The sequence below is a fragment of the Schistocerca nitens genome, chromosome 4 (genome assembly GCF_023898315.1).
Source record: "Schistocerca nitens isolate TAMUIC-IGC-003100 chromosome 4, iqSchNite1.1, whole genome shotgun sequence".
Lineage (NCBI taxonomy): Eukaryota > Metazoa > Arthropoda > Insecta > Orthoptera > Acrididae > Schistocerca > Schistocerca nitens.
The window spans coordinates 814,422,657-814,444,150 of NC_064617.1; the positions used below are offsets into that span (position 1 = coordinate 814,422,657).

At 39.5% G+C, this 21,494-nt stretch overlaps 1 protein-coding gene across 1 annotated transcript in view; it reads left to right on the forward strand.

Moving 5' to 3' along the window:
- LOC126253232 (rac GTPase-activating protein 1-like) overlaps positions 1 to 21,494 on the forward strand; it is a 163,668-nt gene that overhangs the window by 72,150 nt on the left and 70,024 nt on the right. The window contains exon 6 of the mRNA XM_049954422.1: positions 19,440 to 19,617. Coding sequence (XP_049810379.1) covers positions 19,440 to 19,617 — 178 coding nt within the window. The remainder of the gene's footprint in view (positions 1 to 19,439; positions 19,618 to 21,494) is intronic.

A 21,494-nucleotide genomic window follows, 5' to 3' on the forward strand; every position in this document is an offset into this window, starting at 1 on the left:
TTTCCTTTCCATGATCCTATCTGCACATCAATAAACGTGGAACGTCCCCTTAGAACAATTATACATGACTGTGTTTAAACTGACACACAGTATTTTTAGCGCAACACAATCTTTCAAAATCCCTACAAAAGAATGTCCCTGACTAACATTAACCTATACCTTTCACAAATCACTTACCTCACAAAAATCTTCGTTGCTCGAACTACTGCAATACAGCGAGCACCACTACTGCCAGCTAAATAAAAGATTCAAACTACTTAAGGCACTAACTACTGATAGGCATAGTTAGCAAATGAAAGATTTTAATAGAGAACAAACAATGTATTTACCTTAATAGTGTTGAAATAATATACATAGCAGTTCATGACATCCAGTCTTACAAATTTCCAAACTCCGCCATTTCTCTCCCCACATCCACCACTGCTGGTGGCTCACCTCCAACTGCGCAACACTACGCGCTGTTAGCATCCAGCTGCCCAACACTACAATGGCAGACAACAATGCCAACTAGCCACAGACTGCACACAGCACAGCCAGTGATTTTCATACAGAGTGCTACGTAACGTTGGCAATAAGAAAACATAAACAGCCTACTTACATAGCCCCCATGCTCCCCACAAAAAATTTTACAAATTGTTTTGAGCAGTGGCCAGTAATGATATAAAATTTTTCTTCATTACAATAACAAAGAAATCAAATGTACACCCTTATTGTTACAATGTTGGTCAAAAGCTAAAATTTTCTCACAGTCCATAAAGACAGTCCTGATCGTTCATCACAGTAAAATAGCAGTGTTTTTCTCAAAGTCTGAGCAGTAGAAGAAAATGCACACGGAAGTAGTGGATTTCCATGCAGTCTTGAAGAAGTAGTGTTGTCCTTCCAACGGAAAGACAGTGCTGACTCTTGACATGCAGCAAGGTAATGGGCCACAACAGAGCAAACCCACCGCAGAGTGAGTCGAAGTTTTGAATAATATTGGTAGGTAGGTCATCACAGAGTAGACCCACTGTAGTCCTGGTAGAGATTACGGTATTGGTGGGCCCCCAAAGGTGCAGACCCACTGCAGTCCTTGTAGAAATAATGGTATTGGTGGATCACCAAAGGTGTAGACCCACTGTAGTCCTTGTAGAGACAGCCAGCAACCATCTGTTGCGACTGTGCAGGTGCACAATCACCATCGAAGAGTCTTGCGGACAATATAGCAAGTCCATAAACCACCACTTGTGCACTCACAAAAATTTTTTTTGAAATGTCCTTAGAACCAGCAATGCTGTTATCCAGTCCCTCGCTGAATTATCAACACACGTGCAAGCACTAACAGTCCCAACTTCTCACATACTGTGCATATATTATGACGAACAGAAACGTGTGCAGTGAAATGATACTTAATTTGAAGAACTGGTAACAATTACAATTTGATAACATAAAAATACAATAACAAAGGTACAAAATACATCATTAAAGAACATAACAATACAGATAACACTTGTAGTAACACAGGCTTTACAAAAGAATAGAAATAAACATATACATCAGTGTTACAAAAATAATGACATAAGTACATACATAAAGATCAGACTAACTTTTGAAACATCACCTTCACATATGAGCAACAAAACAGAATAAATAATGTCTAAACATCTTTACAAAGTAAATAACATAGTATTAGAAAAATTCTACAACATAGCTCTCATCAGCTAAACACATAAAGACAGGAAAAACACAAATACACAAGGGTACACAAACACATAGAGGGATGACACAAAAGGAAAGGACAGGGTTTGTTTTACTGCAGTATTTTGCATGGAGATCTCCCTTCGTTCATCATTATTCCCAAAAGTCCTATCTAAGCCTGCTTTCTGTATTCTGTTCACATCCTCTTTCAAAAATAGTTTTTCTCCACTGTACAGTATTTTTTGCCAAATCATTTTCTTATAGCTTCTCAATGCATTTCTTCCAATTCATCATAGTTAGTTTCTTATATAGTCTACCCCCTCTTAAGCTAACTGAAATCTACTGAGCTCAGATATATATACCAAGGGACAAGGCAATGCAGCAGCACATAACAAATTAACACAAACAGCAATAACAAAAATTCAAATTGGCAAAGTAAGCAGCATAAATTAGCAAAGCAAATGCAATATTACAACTAATATAAGGCAATGCGCAGCAAACAAGAAAAATAAATGAGTAGTAAAACTAGCTTAATACAATGTAAAATTCAGTAGGACTATGCCTGGCAAACAGCAGCAGCACATGCAATAACTTATACCTAAACATACATAGCTCAAGCAGAAAAAATATTACAGTAAAAATGGCCATTTTTAATACCTATGTCACATCTTAACACCAGAGTGATGCATCACGAGTACTTACACTAGGAGATAAGTTACCAAATCGTAAAAAAAAATCATTTATGCCATTCCTGTGAAGGGAAATGTCTATGTGCCCTCGTTTTCTTGGAAGTAGATCATAAATTTCTTATTGACTGGATCTGTAGGCATAAAATAACTATATTAGTACATCTATTAAATTTTATTTTAACCAATGCTGCAGTGCAGCTAGAAACTAGATATTAAACAAATTGAATAGATAAATACATAAAGCAAGCCATATGGCATTTCTCTCAACTAGCAAGACAAAGCCGTGAAATGTTTCTCATCGTTTCATTAGGCATTTTAGTAAATGTCATAAATTAAGAGCTCCACAGTATAATCATATGTTTTCAAGTTTGAGCATGTCATATTTGCAATGCTTTCGACAAAGAAATGTCAATAGCGAAGATAATGGCCTCTCTTTTTTTTATTGTTGTTGTTGTGGTCTTCAGTCCTCAGACTGGTTTGATGCAGCTCTCCATGCTACTCTATCCTGTGCAAGCTTCTTCATCTCCCAGTACCTACTGCAACCTACATCCTTCTGAATCTGCTTAGCGTATTCATCTCTTGGTCTCCCTCTACGATTTTTACCCTCCACGCTGCCCTCCAATGCTAAATTTGTGATCCCTTGATGCCTCAAAACATGTCCTACCAACCGATCCCTTCTTCTAGTCAAGTTGTGCCACAAACTTCTCTTCTCCCCAATCCTATTCAATACCTCCTCATTAGTTACGTGATCTACCCACCTTATATTCAGCATTCTTCTGTAGCACCACATTTCGAAAGCTTCTATTCTCTTCTTGTCCAAACTAGTTATCGTCCATGTTTCACTTCCATACATGGCTACACTCCATACAAATACTTTCAGAAATGACTTCCTGACACTTAAATTTATACTGGATGTTAACAAATTTCTCTTCTTCAGAAACGCTTTCCTTGCCATTGCCAGTCTACATTTTATATCCTCTCTACTTCGACCATCATCAGTTATTTTACTCCCTAAATAGCAAAACTCCTTTACTACTTTAAGTGTCTCATTTCCTAATCTAATCCCCTCAGCATCACCCTATTTAATTTGACTACATTCCATTATCCTCGTTTTGCTTTTGTTGATGTTCATCTTATATCCTCCTTTCAAGACACTGTCCATTCCACTCAACTGCTCTTCCAAGTCCTTTGCTGTCTCATCGGCGAACCTCAAACTTTTTATTTCTTCTCCATGGATTTTAATACCTACTCCGAATTTTTCTTTTGTTTCCTTTACTGCTTGCTCAATATACAGATTGAATAACATCGGGGAGAGGCTACAACCCTGTCTCACTCCTTTCCCAACCACTGCTTCCCTTTCATGCCCCTCGACTCTTATAACTGCCATCTGGTTTCTGTTCAGATTGTAAATAGCCTTTCGCTCCCTGTATTTTACCCCAGCCACCTTCAGAATTTGAAAGAGAGTATTCCAGTTAACATTGTCAAAAGCTATCTCTAAGTCTACAAATGCTAGAAACGTAGGTTTGCCTTTTCTTAATCTTCCTTCTAAGGTAAGTCATAAGGTTAGTATTGCCTCACGTGTTCCAACATTTCTACGGAATCCAAACTGATCTTCCCCGAGGTCCGCTTCTACCAGTTTTTCCATTCGTCTGTAAAGAATTCGCGTTAGTATTTTGCAGCTGTGACTTATTAAACTGATAGTTCGGTAATTTTCACATCTGTCAACACCTGCTTTCTTTGGTATTGGAATTATTATATTCTTCTTGAAGTCTGAGGGTATTTCGCCTGTCTCATACATCTTGCTCACCAGATGGTAGAGTTTTGTCATGACTGGCTCTCCCAAGGCCATCAGTAGTTCTAATGGAATGTTGTCTACTCCCGGGGCCTTGTTTCGACTCAGGTCTTTCAGTGCTCTGTCAAACTCTTCACGCAGTATCTTATCTCCCATTTCGTCTACATCTACATCCTCTTCCATTTCCATAATATTGTCCTCAAGTACATCGCCCTTGTATAAATCCTCTATATACTCCTTCCACCTTTCTGCTTTCCCTTCTTTGCTTAGAACTGGGTTTCCACCTGAGCTCTTGATATTCATACAAGTGGTTCTCTTCTCTCCAAAGGTCTCTTTAATTTTCCTGTAGGCAGTATCTATCTTACCCCTAGTGAGACAAGCCTTTACATCCTTACATTTGTCCTCTAGCCATCCCTGCTTAGCCATTTTGCACTTCCTGTCGATCTCCTTTTTGAGACGTTTGTATTCCTTTTTGCCTGCTTCATTTACTGCATTTTTGTATTTTCTCCTTTTATCAATTAAATTCAATATTTCTTCTGTTACCCAAGGATTTCTATTAGCCCTCGTCGATCGTCTGCTGCCTTCACTACTTCATCCCTCAGAGCTACCCATTCTTCTTCTACTGTATTTCTTTCCCCCATTCCTGTCAATTGTTCCCTTATGCTCTCCCTGAAACTCTCTACAACCTCTGGTTTAGTCAGTTTATCCAGGTCCCATCTCCTTAAATTCCCACCTTTTTGCAGTTTCTTCAGTTTCAATCTGCAGTTCATAACCAATAGATTGTGGTCAGAATCCACATCTGCCCCTGGAAATGTCTTACAATTTAAAACCTGGTTCCTAAATCTCTGTCTTACCATTATATAATCTATCTGAAACCTTCAGTGTTTCCAGGCCTCTTCCATGTATACAACCTTCTTTTATGATTCTTGAACCAAGTGTTAGCTATGATTAAGTTATGCTCTGTGCAAAATTCTACAAGGCGGCTTCCTCTTTCATTTCTTCCCCCCAATCCATATTCACCTACTATGTTTCCTTCTCTCCCTTTTCCTACTGACAAATTCCAGTCACCCATGACTATTAAATTTTTGTCTCCCTTCACTACCTGAATAATTTCTTTTATCTCGTCATACATTTCATCTATTTCTTCATCATCTGCGGAGCTAGTTGGCATATAAACTTGTACTACTGTAGTAGGCATGGGCCTTGTGTCTATCTTGGCCACAATAATGTGTTCACTATGCTGTTTGTAGTAGCTAACCCGCACTCCTATTATTTTATTCATTATTAAACCTACTCCTGCATTACCCCTATTTGATTTTGTATTTATAACCCTGTAGTCACCTGACCAAATGTCTTGTTCCTCCTGCCACTGAACTTCACTAATTCCCACTATATCTAACTTTAACCTATCCATTTCCCTTTTTAAATTTTCTAATCTACCTGCCCGATTAAGGGATCTGACATCCACAATCCGATTCGTAGAACGCCAGTTTTCTTTCTCCTGATAACGACATCCTCTTGAGTAGTCCCCGCCCGGAGATCCGAATGGGGGACTATTTTACCTCCGGAATATTTTACCCAAGAGGACGCCATCATCATTTAATCATACAGTAAAACTGCATGTCCTCGGGAAAAATTACGGCTTTAGTTTCTCCTTGCTTTCAGTCGTTCGCAGTACCAGCACAGCAAGGCCGTTTTGGTTAATGTTACAAGGCCAGATCAGTCAATCATCCAGACCGTTGCCCCTGCAACTACTGAAAAGGCTGCTGCCCCTCTTCAGGAACCACATGTTTGTCTGGCCTCTCAACAGATACCCCTCCGTTGTTCCGTTGTGGTTGCACCTACGGTACGGCCATCTGTATCACTGAGGCACGCAAGCCTCCCCACCAACGGGAAGGTCCATGGTTTTTTATTATAGTGTTCAAAAGTCATAATATATATATAGTAGTTCATGACATCCAGTCTTACAAATTTCCAAACTCCGCCATTTCTCTCCCCACATCCACCACTGCTGGCGGCTCACCTCCAACTGCGCAACGTTACGCGCTGTTCCCATCCAGCTGCCAACACTACAATGGCAGACAACAATGCAAACTAGCCACAGACTGCACACAGCACAGACAGTGATTTTCATACAGAGCGCTACGTAACTTTGCCAATAAGAAAACATAAACAGCCTACTTACAAACGGCCTGCTCACATCAAAGTCAAATTTTTTGTTAATATTGTCATGTAATAAGTCATCTTCAATTTCACTAAATCTATATCCCTTTCCGGTGTCCTTACCTATATCATTACTACCAGAGTTAGATGCTGTTATTACCCTAATTGCCTTTTCTTTGGCCTGGTTACTATTCCTGAATATTTCATTAATCCAACTACATTCATTTGTGCTATTGTGTCTCTCTCCTTTATATTTATCTCTTAACATTTGTGCACTGTGATACTTAATTCTATACCACCTTTCTGGATACAAAGTTTCACATATATCGACTGTCACCTTTTCATCATCCTTAATGGCACTACTGTTAACCCATAAGTTAAACAAAAATTGCTCACTATCTGACATTTCATCATCTACTCCCCTAATGCTGTTAAGACTACCTGCTGTCAATTCCTTCTCGTTTTTCGTACATGTATCAAGATCAAATAACTCATTGTCAAAAATTCTGGCATCCTTATCATTCAAATTGTCAACTGTGTTCATGTGTACCTCACTAATTTCATTACTATCCTCTTTTATATTAGTAATCCCTAAAGCTTCCAACTCCTCACTTACACCAATAAAACACCTTTCTTCACTGCTATCCTCGATCGCCTTTTCTTCCCAATCAGCATCGCAAAAATTTTCCTATTGATCCTCTGCACCCTCACCTTCAGTATGCAGATACACATTTAAATCATCTTTACTAGGTGCTCTTATCATTCCTAGCCCACCAGACTTCCATAAGTCCTCTACTTCCTAATACACTTTGATCATTTGAACAACTGTTTTCCAGCAAGGTGCCCCTCTCAGCCCACTCATAGAATGAATCTGTTTGATTCTTCAGTTTTCTAAGCAATCAGTGTCTTTAAATAACTTATCTTTTGTTTCTGATTTATTTGTATGACATATATTATTTGTAACAGATACTACATTAATGGGATAACACTTCTCTTTAAAATAATTACTCATTATGTCACTGGTATCTTTCTGTTTAGTTTGACAGTTTGGGTTGGCCCTTTCCATTTGTGTATAAGTAGCTCCTACCTTGCGGACCGCCAATGGAGCCCTATTCAGTTTTTTAACTCCTGTTGCAGTTCTCCCCATACCATTATGACTATTCCACTCCTTTGGTTTAATTCCAAAGTGTCTGTTACCAAATTGATTATGACTATTTCCATATTGACCCTTGTAATGGAAATTGTGTCCTTGTGATCCCTTGAAGTTGCACTGGTGATTTCTCTGATGAGAATCCCTACTTTCAAATTTGTGTGGTTCCTTTTTATCGTGTTGTGTGTTTCACCAATTTGTATGTCCTGTCTTTTGAAAATGGTTTTGACTATGGTGTGGTGGTTTACCCGTTTTCTCATTAATTCTGTCTAGTTTGTCAGCATATTCCAAAAACTGATCTATAGTGTCATCTGGACCATAAGCTAACTCTCACTGTAGTTCATACGGTAGCCTCCTTTTAAGTGCATCGATTTGAGTGAGTTCATCAGAAGGTTTGCTTAGGTGAGTAAGTTTCCTTAACTGATATCTGCAAAATTGCTTCATGCTACCAAACTCATGTTTATAAACAGGTCCATTCAAGAATTCACTTTTTATTCTTGCTTGTTCTGTCTCTGACCAGAATTTACTTCAGAAGCTCTCCTCAAACTCTGCACAAGCCATTCCCTTTGTACGATAATGATTAGTCCATGACAATGCTTCACCTTCTAGAAATCTTTTCACAAATTTAATTTTCAAATTATCATTCATATTTGGAAAAAAGTTATCTTTGCAGTGCTGCAGGAAATCTACCAGATGCATACTGCTCTCATCTGAAAAGTTTTTTACTGGAATGTTGCACCACAAAGTGCCAATATTGTTCGGCAAACTATTGTTGACGATATTGCTACTAACAATTTCAAGTTTCTTAGTGATGCCATTAATACTACTTTATAAACTCTTGACTTCATTTTTGCTTATCTGGTTATTTACATTTATTTTTTCAGTAATAATCCCTATCTTTTGTTTAAATTTGCTTTCTACTTGAATAATTTTATCGTCTACAATAGAAATACAATCAGATACTGTTTCTTCTACATGTTTGATATCTGAATGCACAACTTTAAACGCATTACGGATTTTCTCTCTACCTGTACTAACTTCAGTTTTCAGATATTTTACTTTTGCATCTACATTTTTAACTTTTCTCCCGACATAATTGACCTTACCAGTGATCTTAACCATATTACAACTCAAACTGGAAATCTTTGCTTCTACTTTTTGAAAGTGATGGTCATTTTTATTTTCATATTCTTTGAACTGTTTTTCAAATCTATCACTGATGAGCTTAAGATTCTGGTCTAACTGAGCAGCGTTGTTTTGCTCCATTTGTTTCAAACGAATCTCATTAGCATCAAGTCTGTCTGTAATATTTCCTAACCACTGCCCATTTTGTCTGTTAGTGTCATCAATTGCCTTAAATTTTCCCTCCATATAATTTATTATTGTTGATAACATGTCTTTAACTTCATACTGTCTTTCCGTACGAGTTTCAACTTTGTATACAGGATCCAGACTGTTACTGTTGCATTCACTTTTGTATGATAAATTTACATCAGTACTAGCGTTGGCGACACCGTCGTCAATACTTTCATCTTTTACAATAGTCATCTTTTTACACAGGAATAAACAAAATACAATAAATTTATCTTTTCTAAAGGATACTAAATTATCTTACTCCCAGTTTACTGTTCACCGATTTTCTTATCTTATTACATCTTCTTTGTTGATTGGTGCGTGATGGAATTCACAACACTGAAACAATATACTTATATGAATATTGCCCTTTTTTTACAACACTTTACACTTTTTTCTTATTTCTTATTGCGCCATTATTATTGCTCCAGTAACTGCATTCCATTGTCTTGAAGCTATCAGCATAAGACTTCCTTGAACATTTTCATCCAGGATGTACGAATTCTGTCGTTTTCTTCGCAATCTCGATTGTAATTTATTTCGGTAACGTTCTCAATAATCCCGGACGACGCCACCATATTGTACTGGTTGTTACCTATCTCATTTCTTGATAACTGAACAATTGTGGAATCTTACGCGGTATATTGTGGTAGGACCACACTCTCACCACGTGTTTTTTGAATGAGAATAATACGGGCAGTCCCGGCACAATTTCAGCAAGACTTATTTTTTAGTAGCTGCTGAAAGATTACACACTGCAGGTCTTGTTTGTCTAGGGGGTTCTCGAAGTTTTGTCTGCAAAATTAATCATTCCAACAAGCATGGCCTGGGTTTTCTTCTTGTTTGAAATAAACACTACCAAATCTGAAATACTTTCAGCTAAACATTATATTTATTTGTACTTTTTGTTAGTAACTACACCATTTTCACTATGAACATTGATACTTTAAATCCATTATACTGCACTTGTCACATAAACACGTCCATCTCCCTCCAATACAGACAAAGAAGTGGCGGGCAAGCCAACTTGTGCCCGGAAGTTGCAGACATTCTTAATAATCTTCAAAGATACATATAAATAAATACATATAAATTTACAGCATTTAACATCTTAAACGAATCCAATATTTATCATAAAAGAAAATATTCATAATTAAATAAATTAAACACATTTTCTGGCAACATAATGAAATTACCTTAACTCATTACTGTGGGCATCGTACTTTTCACATGAGATTAACTTTATCTCCGACAGTTAAGTACATTACACTCTTCATTGCAGGTTTGGTTCAAGCTCCGTAGCCTTCTGGGCCGCCAGTCCAGGGTCTTAACCTCCAAGGTGCTCTGTGCACGTCAGTGTCGTCTTCCTATCCTATTCTCTGGCAGAAACGCTAAGTTGAACAGACCCCCTCTGTTTCATCCCGCACCTTGCTGACCCTATACTAAGACCTTCACTGAATGGGAATTCTTGCATGACACACTGCCCCAGTCCCGGATTCCATTCACAAGCAGATTATCCAACACTTGGACATTCCCCAGAGGCAGCGTCTCATCAGGGTTCTCAAAGGCATTTGGCTCATTGGTGCTTTTCTGTCACAATGGTGAGACAGTATAGTTATCCCCGGCCTTAAGCCCAGGGAGAACACAACTTCTCTCAACATCTACTGCCCAATTATCCTGACGAATGTACTTTGCAAACTGCTTGAGAGGATGGTTGGCTTCAGTTTATGTTGGGCACTCGAATCTCTCTCTCTCTCTCTCTCTCTCTCTCTCTCTCTCTCTCTCTCTCTCTCTCTCTTTCTCTCTTTTTTTATTAGAGTTGGCACTTCACTCAATGCCCCTCGATTTCAGGGGTACTGTATCCCACAGTGTTCTGTGCTAAGTGTCACACTCTTCCTCATAGCCGTCAGTGGGCTTTGAACCTCTGTTGGGTCTCTGGTTACCTCGCCATTGTACGTCAATGATTTTTGCATCTGGTGCAGCTCCCACACGGTAGCATCTGCTGAGCACCAACTCCAAGGTGCCATCTGACTCGCCCCTTTGTGGGCCACCTCCCATGGCTTCCAGTTTTCTCCCACCGAAATGTGTGTTACGGAGTTTTGTCGTCAACTCACTGTACACCCCGAACCAGAATTTTATTTAGGCAACCACTCATCGATGTTGTAGCAGTCCCGTTTCTTGGACCTTATTTTTGATAAAAATATTACATGGTTGCCCTGTATTTGCCGCCTAAAGACTACAAGCATGCAGAAGCTTAATGCTCTCCGCATCCTGGCCCACAATCTTGGGGTGCAAACTGTACCACTCTTCTCCATCTTTATCGAGATCTGGTCATGTCCAGACTAAATTATGGTTGTCAGGTTAATGGCTCAGCAGCTCCTTCCACTTCGCAGCTACTTGACCCTGTTCACCATTGTGGGGTGCGTATGGTTTTTGCTGCCTTTCGTACTAGTTCCATTGAAAGTTTCCTCACAGAAGTGGGGATTCCCCCTCTACAAATACGATGGACGCAACTCATGGTTTCTTACGCAATCGCCATTCGCCAGTGTCCTGTCCATTTTGTGTCCCCTAGCCTCTTTGCAAATGAGGGATGTCTCCCTCCTGACACCTGCCCATGGGTGGGACGGCCGGTTGGCATATGTCTCACTTCCCTCTCTCGGGATCTCCATCTCCACTCGCTAGAATGCACCCCATATATTTCCTCACATATCCTACCTCGATGGTGCCTAGACCACGGATTGGGACCGACCTATTCCAGGGTCCTAAGATCTGTGTCACCCCTGTGGTATTCTGGCGTCTTGTATGTGCCATCCTTGCACAGTTCCAGGGTGCCACCATCTTCTACACTGATAGTTCTAAGACAATTGATAAGGTGAGATATGCTTTCGTGTCTCTTACTGGCTTAGAACATCATTTATTGCTGGGATCATGTAGTGTGTCCACAGCAGAGCTTCTAGCCATTCAAAAAACCCTCCATTATGTTTCTTAGGCCTCCCCCCCCCCCCCCCCCCCCCCGCCCAAATAGTGTTTTAATTTGTTCAGGCTCAATGAGCAGCCTGCAGGCTATCGACCGATGTTACTTTTGTCACACTTTGATCTCTGCTATCCATAACCTTCTCTCTGCCCTTGGTTGTGCCACCTGCTCGATTGTTATTTTCTGGGTCCTCCCAAGTCGTGGGCATCTCAGGGAAACAACAGGCTGACAGTTTGGCTAGAGAACACATACTTACCTACCATTCCCTTTCATGATTCCAGCTGCTGAAATGCCTGTCTATGTCAAATCTGGTCTTTGTCCAAAAGTGGAATGACATCTGGTGCACTACTGCTCATAGTAATAAACTCCGCACACGCAAGAAGTCTACTGCAGTTTGGCAATATTCCTTCCGCTCTTCTCAGGAGTCCACTGTTTTATGCTGTCTACACATTGGTCATACCAGCCTCACCCATCGTTTCCTCCTCCGTAATGAACTGCCCCCACAATGTGGTCGTGGTGTTAGACGGGTGGTATCCCACATGTTCATGGAATGTCCCCTTTGTGCTAAGTATAGTGATAGATAGATACTGCCTACAGGAAAATTAAAGAGACCTTTGGAGAGAAGAGAACCACTTGTATGAATATCAAGAGCTCAGATGGCAACCCAGTTCTAAGCAAAGAAGGGAAGGCAGAAAGGTGGAAGGAGTATATAGAGGATTTATACAAGGGCGATGTACTTGAGGACAATATTATGGAAATGGAAGAGGATGTAGATGTAGACGAAATGGGAGATAAGATACTGCGTGAAGAGTTTGACAGAGCACTGAAAGACCTGAGTCGAAACAAGGCCCCGGGAGTAGACAACATTCCATTAGAACTACTGATGGCCTTGGGAGAGCCAGTCATGACAAAACTCTACCATCTGGTGAGCAAGATGTATGAGACAGGCGAAATACCCTCAGACTTCAAGAAGAATATAATCATTCCAATCCCAAAGAAAGCAGGTGTTGACAAATGTGAAAATTACCGAACTATCAGTTTAATAAGTCACAGCTGCAAAATACTAACGCGAATTCTTTACAGACGAATGGAAAAACTGGTAGAAGCGGACCTCGGGGAAGATCAGTTTGGATTCCGTAGAAATGTTGGAACACGTGAGGCAATACTAACCTTAAGACTTATCTTAGAAGAAAGATTAAGAAAAGGCAAACCTACGTTTCTAGCATTTGTAGACTTAGAGAAAGCTTTTGACAACGTTAACTGGAATACTCTCTTTCAAATTCTGAAGGTGGCAGGGGTAAAACACAGGGAGCGAAAGGCTATTTACAATTTGTACAGAAACCAGATGGCAGTTCTAAGAGTGGAGGGACATGAAAGGGAAGCAGTGGTTGGGAAGGGAGTGAGAGAGGGTTGTAGCCTCTCCCCGACGTTATTCAATCTGTATATTGAGCAAGCAGTAAAGGAAACAAAAGAAAAATTCCGAGTAGGTATTAAAATTCATGGAGAAGAAGCAAAAACTTTGAGGTTCGCCGATGACATTGTAATTCTGTCAGAGACAGCAAAGGACTTGGAAGAGCAGTTGAACGGAATGGACAGTGTCTTGAAAGGAGGATATAAGATGAACATCAACAAAAACAAAACGAGAATAATGGAATGTAGTCAAATTAAATCGGGTGATGCTGAGGGGATTAGATTAGGAAATGAGACACTTAAAGTAGTAAAGGAGTTTTGCTATTTAGGGAGTAAAATAACTGATGATGGTCGAAGTAGAGAGGATATAAAATGTAGACTGGCAATGGCAAGGAAAGCATTTCTCAAGAAGAGAAATTTGTTAAAATCGAGTATAGATTTAAGTGTCAGGAAGTCATTTCTGAAAGTATTTGTATGGAGTGTAGCCATGTATGGAAGTGAAACATGGACGATAACCAGTTTGGACAAGAAGAGAATAGAAGCGTTCGAAATGTGGTGCTACAGAAGAATGCTGAGGATAAGGTGGGTAGATCACGTAACTAATGAGGAGGTATTGAATAGGATTGGGGAGAAGAAAAGTTTGTGGCACAACTTGACTAGAAGAAGGGATCGGTTGGTAGGACATGTTTTGATGCATCAAGGGATCACAAATTTAGCATTGGAGGGCAGCGTGGAGGGTAAAAATCGAAGAGGAAGACAAAGAGATGAATACACTAAGCAGATTCAGAAGGATGTAGGTTGCAGTAGGTACTGGGAGATGAAGAAGCTTGCACAGGATAGAGTAGCATGGAGAGCTGCATCAAACCAGTCTCAGGACTGAAGACCACAACAACAACAGTAGTTTTCCTGTTTCCCTAATTATAATATTAGCAGACTATTTACGGATCGTTGACCTGGTCCTCAGTTTCCTCCGTGAAAGTTGTTTTTATTTCCAGACATAAGGTTTTACTTTACTCTTTGAGCAGAGGCAGGATGGTTGTGGTTGGGACCTCTCTGCTTGTTTTCTGGGTCTGGCACCCCATGGCCACTCCCCCACAGAAAGATGCCCCTTTTTTCGAGTTTCTAGATTTGTTCTCACCTTCTGTGTCTTTTACTGTGTGTGTTGTAACTTCATTATATTATAATTTGACTCTGCTGACTGGATCCATCCACTTTTGGCAGACCCTCTTTCTTGTGTGCCTAACTGCGGGACTGATGAGGTGGCCGTTTGGTCCCATAAACCCTCTCAGTTAATCAGTCAAAATCATGAATAAATGCAGGTTTAGTGCTGAAAGTGAAACCATTGGATAATACAGATATTTCATGAGGGAAGAGGGACTTGGATGAGAGTTTGAGAACACTGTACTGTTGTGGCTGGGTCTTCGAGGCATTGGCAAAGGCTAGGGAATGATGAGCAAGTTGGCCAATTTCGTTCTGTAGGAGAGGGTAAAGTGTGATCTGTTCTAGTTTCAAGTTGGCATGATGGATGAGACCATCAAAGGACACACAAGGGGCAGATAATTGTAGGATTTTGTAGGAGAGGAGTGTGGTAAAAAGAAAATAGGCAGATAAGGCATATAGGACACAGATCAACTGGGTAAGTGCAAGAGAGTGCTGTATTTGAAACTGTAAAAGGGCTTGGTGTAGAGCAGCATTACATCCAGAAACAGGGCCTTATTTTGGGGGTAACTCCCAGTGACAAGCAGATTTCAAGAAACAGTGTGAAATGTCAGTTGTGATAGTTCAAAAGCAGGTGACGGGATTCATTGTGGTGAAAGAGGTGGGTTTGGACTATTATAGATGGTGGGAGTAGCAAAAAAGCACAGGGGGAAGTAAGGGAAACAATCGGGGGAAAAGGATGGGAAAAACATAGGCAAATTAATACGAAAATTTTAAGGACGAGTGAGTGGGCCAGAATTTCTCCCAAGAAAAATGGACTATATGATAAGAAAGAATTAAAACAATAAATTGAACTGGGAAAGTTCATGAAACCTACCTGAAAACTGTTTAAGTTAAAAAACCTGGTCACACCCTGTGCACCTTCTGCGCCCATTTCCCTAACCTGTGGCTTGTGCCTGTGACTGCCCGTTAGTTGGCAAAACATACGCTATCAAAGGGAGAGCCACCTGTGAAATGACATACATATCGTAAACAGTGTTCAGCTTTCTACATTGGTATGACTATCACTAAGGTATTACTTAGGATGAATGGGTATAGGCAGAGGGTGTACATTGGCGTCACTCAGTGTCCTGTTGCAGATCCTGCTGTACAACATGAGTCATGACCTCGGTACCTGTTTTGCAACACATGCCATCTGTATTCTTCCACTAGGCACAAGTTTTTCATGGCTTCACAAGTGGGAACTGGCTCTAAAAGTCCTTGGTTGGTGCCACCCACCTAGTCTTGATTCACGTTCATTATTTTCTTTAATTTCCTCGGTGTCAGCATTTCTTCTGAGTAACTACTCCTTTCTTCATTCCTGTTTAGTTTTATTTTTCTGACCTGTCTATTTTTCCCACCATGCACCTATACAACATATAATGCCCTTAGCTTTCCACTCTTATGAACTCTACCAGCTTGTCAGTAGTTTCTTTCACACTTATTACTCCACCTTCCACCTTCAAGCTTTTAGATTTTCAAATCTTATCCAATGCAATCTCCAACAGTTAATCTTCCTTCTCATCACATTTAATAGGTCTCCGCCGCACGGAATGGCCATGCGGTTTCAGGCGCCATGTCATGGATTGCGCAGCCCCTCCTGCCAGAGGTTAGCGTGCGTGCGTAAGTGAGCGTGTGTGTGTGTGTGGGGGGGGGGGGTATTAGCATAAGTTAGTTTCAGTAGTGTGTAAGTCTAGGGACCGATGACCTCAGCAGTTTGATCCCTTGGGAATTCACACACATTTGAACATTTTTTGATAAGTCTCCCCTGACCTGGTGTTCTGGTCAATATCAGAACTCTCCCAATTTCCTGGATATCAGTTGTCCTTTCCCTTCATCCCTTGTCATTCCCCTTCAACCATTCTGACAGAATAAGGACTCGCTTGCTGTGAAAGCTTGTACATTCCTTTAACCTTTGTATGGTCTCCTATCGCTGTTTTGTGAGCATATCTCCCCCAATCTATCCAGTTATAGGACATTGTAGTATGTCATACTTATAGGGTACGGAAAAAGATGCACAGCAGTTCAATATCGCTTGGTAATTTTTTCCTGAGACTGCAGCTGTTAGCAAGGTTGGTAATTTGCGCTCTATTCTTGGTGAGAACGAACTTTCAAATACCTACATAACTTTTGTTTTACTTTCCAGCTTCAACCCAAAGTATTTAAAAAGAGTATTAATTTGAGTCTTCATGGCATTCATAAGCTGTTCGTCAGATGTAGACATTAACCAGGACCATCTACTTTGGTGAAAAATGTTTTTACCTGTAAACTTGTCCAGCCATGCCCCACAGCATCTAGTGGTATGCAACCTCTACAGAAGCTAAGTGTCTGGGTCAAAGTTCCATTATAGCGCATAGTCAATCAGAAAGTTTCACGACAGCCTACACTCTTCTACAAAGTGAAATACCCATTCTGGTATATTTGTTTCTTAATTGCTTGTTGTACTCTTCCATTGTCTCCTACTTCAGGCAACTTTGTGCATTATTTTTAGCATTTTCAGGTTTTTTATTGTTACTGTTTGTTACTTCCCCTTTTTATACAGAAATGTTTTTCTCAGTTATGAACTGCTTTCCTCTACAGGCACATAATCCCAGCCTGCATCTTCTTATTCACTTGATCAGCTGCATTCACTTATACATCTGAAGAACTTGCACGTAACGTTAAAACAAAAAGCCAGACATACCTCCTCAAAGGTTCTAAATTCAGCGCACACATCATTAACATTTATTATGTTTACTTGTGTTATCAGTCACAATGATGATCAGCTGTTAATTTTTCATATATTCCACTCAACATATAAGAAATAATACTGATTAGCGCTGAATGTTACATAGTGTTGGTACTTGTTGATTGCCGACTACGGACTTACTTTAAACTTAAAGTGACTGATAAGGATTATTATATGATGACTCCAGAGTAGAGACTTGCTTTAAATATCATGCTGAATGATACAGTATTTGTATTCTTTGAATACTCACTTCCCACATACTATACCTTTGTGCCCAGCACCTATTTGAATATATGTGTTAGATGAAAAGCTGGCCGGAGTGGCCGTGCGGTTCTGGGCGCTACAGTCTGGAGCTGAGCGACCACTACGGTCGCAGGTTCGAATCCTGCCTCGGGCATGGATGTGTGTGACGTCCTTAGGTTAGATAGGTTTAATTAGTTATAAGTTCTAGGCGACTGATGACCTCAGAAGTTAAGTCGCATAATGCTCAGAGCCATTTGAACCATTTGTTAGATGAAAATTGCATAATTTAAAAATGTAAAGCTGTTACATTTCATATAATAATGTACATCATCAAATGAAAACCGTAAACATAGTTGGCAGAGGCATTTGTTTGATTCACATTTGCCTTGCTGTCCTTAAAATGGTAAAATGATGGTTGATGGGGGCAGAAGTTTGGATGTGCACTGGGATTTATAAAGACTGCCTGATTTTTCTAGAGATTTAAATTATCTAATTCAATTAATCCATCAACTAAGAAGTTTCATATCAGTGCACACTCCACTGCAGAGTGAAAATTTCATTCCGGAACTAAGAAGTTGTTCTAGGAAAATTGCAAGGAAAAGACAATAACACTGAAATTATGGGGGTCACATTCTAAGATTTGAACATTGTAGTAACTAACAAATTTTGAATAAAGATAGCTTTTGAGTTACACAATGGAAAAAAGATAAGATCTTGTGTAGGAAGAAAGTAATTAGGGTTTCAATAATGGTATGTTAATCTTAAGACAAATTCTTGAAATAAATTGTCTGTTAAAACTATTGGTTATTGGTTGGTACTGTTTGTTGCCAGCAATCTATACACTCCATAGCAAATTTCTGAGAAATACACCTTCAATAAGAATTTGGAAACTCCATATATGTTTGGTACATCTATTACATGTGGAGTAGACCACTAAAGAAGGGGAGAAAAGGAAAGGAAAAAAAAATGTTGGTATTAGGAATGGTATTACAGCAACTCGAGCATTCCACCTTGTTACATTTAACATTATATTGTGATTTGCAGTTTTCTAACCTTTCAGATAGTGGATTGTATTTGCATTCTTTTTGAATTTCTGTACCTCTGTACCCAAACTTCCATCAGCGTTTTCTTGCTCACTCACTCAGTCATTCAAGATTGGGATTCAAGCACTTTTGGTGTGGTTTAGGTATGTTAGTTCGAACGAGAGGCTGGGTTATCTAGCAGTGATCGCAGCATATCGTACTGCCCTCTATACTTCTATGCATATGCTCATAACAACACCTGGTGGTGAAACAACCTGTTGCTGTTTATCCCATGTTTGCAAATTAAATTGGTGTTTTAAATACTTCACACTCTCCAAAATTTTAAGCTTTCTCTGTTTTACTTTTTACTCAAACGTGTTTCAAACTTGTATATCATCTTCAGTGGGTCTTTTTATTTCTATTGACTGTTATACAAAAATTGTGATTGGTTTTGTATTTTAGGTTTAATAACTACTACATGCACATTTTATTTTGTTGTGGTTGATCGTCTAACGCTATATCACTTATACAATGCATTACAAACCAAAATTTTACATATTCGTGCATTATGCATTTATTTTCCTGAGCAATTTATGTAATGGACATTCCTTTGGGATAGGGGCTGCAGATGAAGTATCAAAATAGTGATTTTCGTAAACTCTCACTGGAAGAAATAGAAAATTGTGTGGGGGCAGACAGTGTTGGTGATTTTTGACACCTTTAAGAAGCTTTCACAATGAAAATTGTAATTCAGTTTCATGAATAATCTCTCATATGTGATACACGAATCTCTAATAGATTCAGCGGTGGGACCACCCCCATTGCCACAATTTCATGCAGTCGGCTTACAGTTTACCATTTTTAAATCTGTTTGGTTGGGATTGCATTGCGACATGACAACACTCTCTTGATGCATTTATTTCTGAGTAACAACTGCATTAAAAATACTGTTACCTTTTTTTTTTTTAATTTGAGTAATGATTAGTATTACTTGTGTGTGCTACCCATTACAGAAATACTAAATTTCTTGTTCTCTCTTTCCAGTGTCTTCTGATACAGATGAGTCATTGACACCAAAAGCCAGTCACAAGCAATCCATACAACCGAGTCCTCATGTTGGTGGATTTAATTTTGGTGCTGATAAAATAATTAATAACAGGCCTCATGCATTTTGCTCAAAGACAATTATTCGCCCAGAGATGTGTGAACCTTGCAGTAAAAAGTAAGTTTCTTTATTGAGGGACTTCACTGATTAATAGATTGGTAATGCTTAATGCTCGGTAACATAAATCTAAATAAGTAGATGACCAGGGATGAGAACTTGGTGCTGTTTACAGCATGAGATCTCTTTTAAATATTCACAAACTTTAATGACCTATTTGTGCTCTTCAGAATTTGTGTGTTACGGTCTGCACTTTTAAATTGTGGACGTTCTATTCTCCTTGTATTTCAATGTCATCAATTTTTGAGGCTGAACATGAAAGACTTTACTCTCAATTCTGTTCCTGTATACTGAAATTAATATATTTCCTTCTTAAATAGTTCAAATATTTCCTTACAAGTAACTTAACTTCACTGTTTATTCTCCTGTTTTTCACACAAAAGCTTCAAAAGCCTTTTACCGTACTAACATGAAGTTAATGTTATAAAGGTCAGCCAGTAACTGAATGACTTTAACACACATATAATACAGTATATACTTCCACATTCCATTTGTTGAATTACTACAATGAAGCAAATTGAGGCTCCAGATAATGGGACTCTCATCTTGTTGTGGTTTGTGCCAGTTGACGTTCAGGTAACAGGCAGTGCAAAACTTTGCATCTGTTGAGAAGACACCATATTTTCAGGATCTCGTTAACTTTACCTCTATTAAACAGAGAAAGTAACAACGTTGTGGTAATGCAGGGTGTTCCATTTAGCTGATGTCAGCCTGTCTGGGGTATTGCAGGCCGGCCAAGGAAGCTGCACCTGCCCCAGTTTTTTAGCCTGAAGGCCACGCAGACATATTGTCTTGTCGGCCACAACAATGGCAAGAACAGAAGTTTCCAGGTGTCAGAGATCAGAGTTGTGATGCAGTTCACAAATTAGTGAATAAATTTCATGAAACAGGAAGTGTGTAAGACAAGAAGCATAAACAATGATGTACTGTGCTCACTGAAGCTTATCTCGATGACATTGCCTGGAGAATTCCCCTAAAAAGTCTCTTAGACGTCTTTCACAGCAAACACAAATATCGTGCACCTCTGTTCTAAGAGGTGCTAAGCTGCTTGCGCTAAGGTCCTATAAAATATCTGCAGTACAAGAACTTCGACCTAGTGATCCTGCGCACAGGGTTTAAGTTTTGTGAATGAGTTTTAAAACAAGTGCATGACAATAAAATGGATCCTTACCTCATTCTGTTTTCAGACGAGGCTTTGTTCCATTTACACAGTTACATTAATTCCCAAAACAGTCGACATTGGAGCACAGATAGACCTGTTGTGCTTCATGAGGAACCCCTTTGTGATAAGAAAATAGGGTTGTGGTGTGCAGTTAGTGATGACAGAATAATAGGCCCATTTTTTTTTTAATGACACAGGTGAAAGATTGTGCAAAACATTTTGCGGCCATTTTTTAATGGACTGAGTGAAAGAGAACGAAGTTTAACAATATTTCAACAGGATTCGGCAAGGGCTCCTAGAGCCAATATTTTTTTGCGTGGAATTTATGGTGTGTTCAATGAAAGAGTGATTAGTAACAATATCTGGCCCGCTAGAAGTCCTGATTTAACTCAGTGAGATTTTTATTTGTGGGGTACACTAAAGGACAAAGTGTACACAACAAATCCTCACACAATAGAGGAACTTGAGGATAATATCCACGCAGTATCGCAGAGAGAAATACTTCGTGCGATTAATAATTTCTTCAGTAGATGTCAGAGATGGTGGAAAATAATGGCAGGCAGTTCCAGCATCTCCTTGCATGACATGGATGAGTACAAAATTTATTTGCTCACATTTTAAATGTAGTCATCTTATACCACAGCAGTAGACAGGTGACAAGGCATCTGATTGCTGGACAACAGGATGCTCGCTGCCCGGCATCTTCTGCGCCACA